This window comes from Sinocyclocheilus rhinocerous, unplaced genomic scaffold (genome assembly GCF_001515625.1).
Source record: "Sinocyclocheilus rhinocerous isolate Xijiao unplaced genomic scaffold, SAMN03320098_v1.1 scaffold395, whole genome shotgun sequence".
Lineage (NCBI taxonomy): Eukaryota > Metazoa > Chordata > Actinopteri > Cypriniformes > Cyprinidae > Sinocyclocheilus > Sinocyclocheilus rhinocerous.
In genome coordinates, this window is record NW_015660890.1 from 1731979 (window position 1) to 1734729 (window position 2751).

A 2751-nucleotide genomic window follows, 5' to 3' on the forward strand; every position below is an offset into this window, starting at 1 on the left:
ACACTGAAAAAAAAAGTTCATTCATCCAAGTAGATCCAATCCGGGCAAGTTATTTATTTTTCATTGGCTCACGTTAAAAAATATAGATGTAAATCATTACCCTACATTTTTTTTAATTAGATGAATGAAACGTTTTTTTCAGTGTAGAGGAGCAACAATAATGTACATGTGGAAAATAATGTGTTTTTTTAACTTTAAACCGCATAAACACATTGCATTACACCAAATACACAGCATAATGTTCTTTTTAGCAACGTCATATGACCCCTTTAATGGTTACAGCCCCAATACAAACATACAATTCCTCTTTCATGTTTCAAAATATACATTCAATACAATAAAACAATCCGCACTTCCATTATATACATATGAATCAGAATCTCAAAAATGGAAAAATCATGTCTCTCACCTGTTGATTTGGACAGAAGTGGGTTTGTCTCCTCTTGTAGCTGCTTTTTTGGCCCTTCAGGCCCCTCCGGAGGTAAAATAGTCTCCGAGGACATGAGCCAGATGTTTAGATACTAAACACACCCAAAAACAACAATCCCCCACGCAATCAGCCCTCAAACCTGTAAGAAAACAACAAACTATGGTAATATCAATCGCCGATTCACTGCGTTACAGTAAACAAACTCAACTCCAATATCTTTCTTATGGAGTGAGTGACGTCATACGGCGAAATGTCGTTAAAGTTCGTGGAAAGTTTTGCTTAGGATTTTTTTCTCCACAAACGAAACTCAAAATGTCACAAACACACTCCTAAACATCCTAGCAACTTCTTAAGTCTATATTATTTGTTTGCCAAACATGTAACAAATCATTTCGAAGTCTGCTGGTTACCTTTCAAACATGTTAACTCCCAAACGCCTTTATTCGCATCCTTTCTTCAGGCAAAACGAAGTCCCGTTAGAAAATGTTTCCTTAATAGTCAGTTTAGGATCAAAACTCTGTAAAAACTATCAGATTCCTCACAAAAATAGTACAAAAATCCCTGTCAAGCAGACGCTGAATAATGAGTTTGTGCGCGAGACTCCCGCGCGCTCGAGCTGCTGCTGGTGGAGAAACTTTGAGCTCAAACATTTTCATCACATCCGGATTCCGATGATCACAACCAGCTGCATTCAGAAGTTCGAGAACTGAGACTGTTTGTTAAATGATTTCGTCTGTCTTACAGACACGCAGGTTTGTTTACCTAGAGATCTGAAGGAGGACTTCACATTGACTTGAGTTGTTCCCACCATACCTGACTAAAAAATGTTGCCTACTTGTGAGCCTGATGCCTCTAAAAAGTTGTTGAAGTATTTATAAATAATCATTCAGACTTTTTGATTTCATGAGAACATTTTTACTTTTCTATTTAAATTATTACCAGCCTTGACAATTGCAAATAAATAAATAAACAAACAAATTAGGCTACTTATTAATATAAATATAAATATTAACACTGTCTCTTTAATAACCCTATATAATATACACTATCTATCTATCTACCTATCTATCTATCTATCTATCTATCTATCTCTGCAACTGGCTAAGCAAGGCAGTTAACCAGGGGTTAAGAGTTAGGAGTTTTCCATAATGGTGAGAACAGATTTCTATTGCGATTACATCAGTGCTAACTCAGTGTCTTTAAAACCTTTAAATTCTCAGCTGTCTTAAATCTGCACGCATACATACACAAAGAGCCCTCAACTGATTCAGTCCATTCTCGTGATGGCCTTGCTGGTGGATAAAGCATATGAGCATGGAAGTGATTGATGTGATATATGCCCTCTTCATTGACTGGGTGAACTCCATTTTCTGCTCCTAATACAGAAATCACTCCAGGTCTGTGGCATAATGATTTACGATGAATCTGTGTCAATGTTGAACTCACAAACCCCACCTAATCCATCTTGCAGAGACCCTCCTCGTTGCGGAGAAATGCTGCATTCTCCATTTATAAGTGTTGAATCTATTACCCCACTGATTGGTAATAACTTTCGGCCTTTGCGCCCCCTTAGACAGTAATTACTCAGATACTGATGCTCTTTGAGACCCGGCACCAAAGGTAAAGCTCAGCATCAGCAGGGCTTAGCTGACCCACCTTGCTTTCAAAGTTATCACTTTCAAAGTTACAAGTATATTTAAGGAATAGTTCACCAGAAAATGAAAATTCCATATCATTGCTTTGTGTGAGAAACAGATGAAAATTAAATCATTATTCCCTAACATTCTTCCCCAAATCAAAGTGATATGAACTACTTTTATGTATTGAAAAGAGCATGTTTCTGACATGAGTGTGAGTAAATAATGACAGAAATTTCTTTTTTGGGTCAATTATTGCTTTAATAAGTAGGGAAAAAAACTCTAGTGCCAAATTTTCAGTGTAAAAGTGGCACAGAATTGCTTCTGAAGTGGCATCTTAGAGTCTCTACAAAGAGAAGAGGTAGCATAAATGCATTTACACAATAATTACAGCTATATAGTTTCATACTAGGGTCTAAGATGGGTCAGAGCAGGCATAATTAAGTCTGGCTTTTATATGGCATTATGTCTTTACACTGAATTTTGAGCATGCACAGCAACCTTAACTTGGCTGTGTAAAGATGCCTTTCCTAAACGCCAAAATCATACATTCCCATTTTAATATTTCATTGTGTTTCCGTTCACACGAGACAGCAGTTCTATGATTTCCTGTGTATTCCGCAGTGACACCACCGACAAACATTTATCTTGTGTTAAATCATGCGCTTCTGAGCCCGAATAAGG

The 2751-nt window shown here is 37.0% G+C and overlaps 1 protein-coding gene across 1 annotated transcript in view; it reads right to left on the bottom strand.

Moving 5' to 3' along the window:
* LOC107725895 (myoD family inhibitor domain-containing protein-like) overlaps nucleotides 1–1153 on the bottom strand; it is a 15540-nt gene extending 14387 nt beyond the window's left edge. The window contains exons 1-2 of the mRNA XM_016535312.1: nucleotides 841–1153; nucleotides 410–569 (exon numbers count right to left, since the gene is read on the bottom strand). Coding sequence (XP_016390798.1) covers nucleotides 410–503 — 94 coding nt within the window. The 5' untranslated portion in view covers nucleotides 504–569; nucleotides 841–1153. The remainder of the gene's footprint in view (nucleotides 1–409; nucleotides 570–840) is intronic.
* Nucleotides 1154–2751: the final 1598 nt, after the last annotated feature.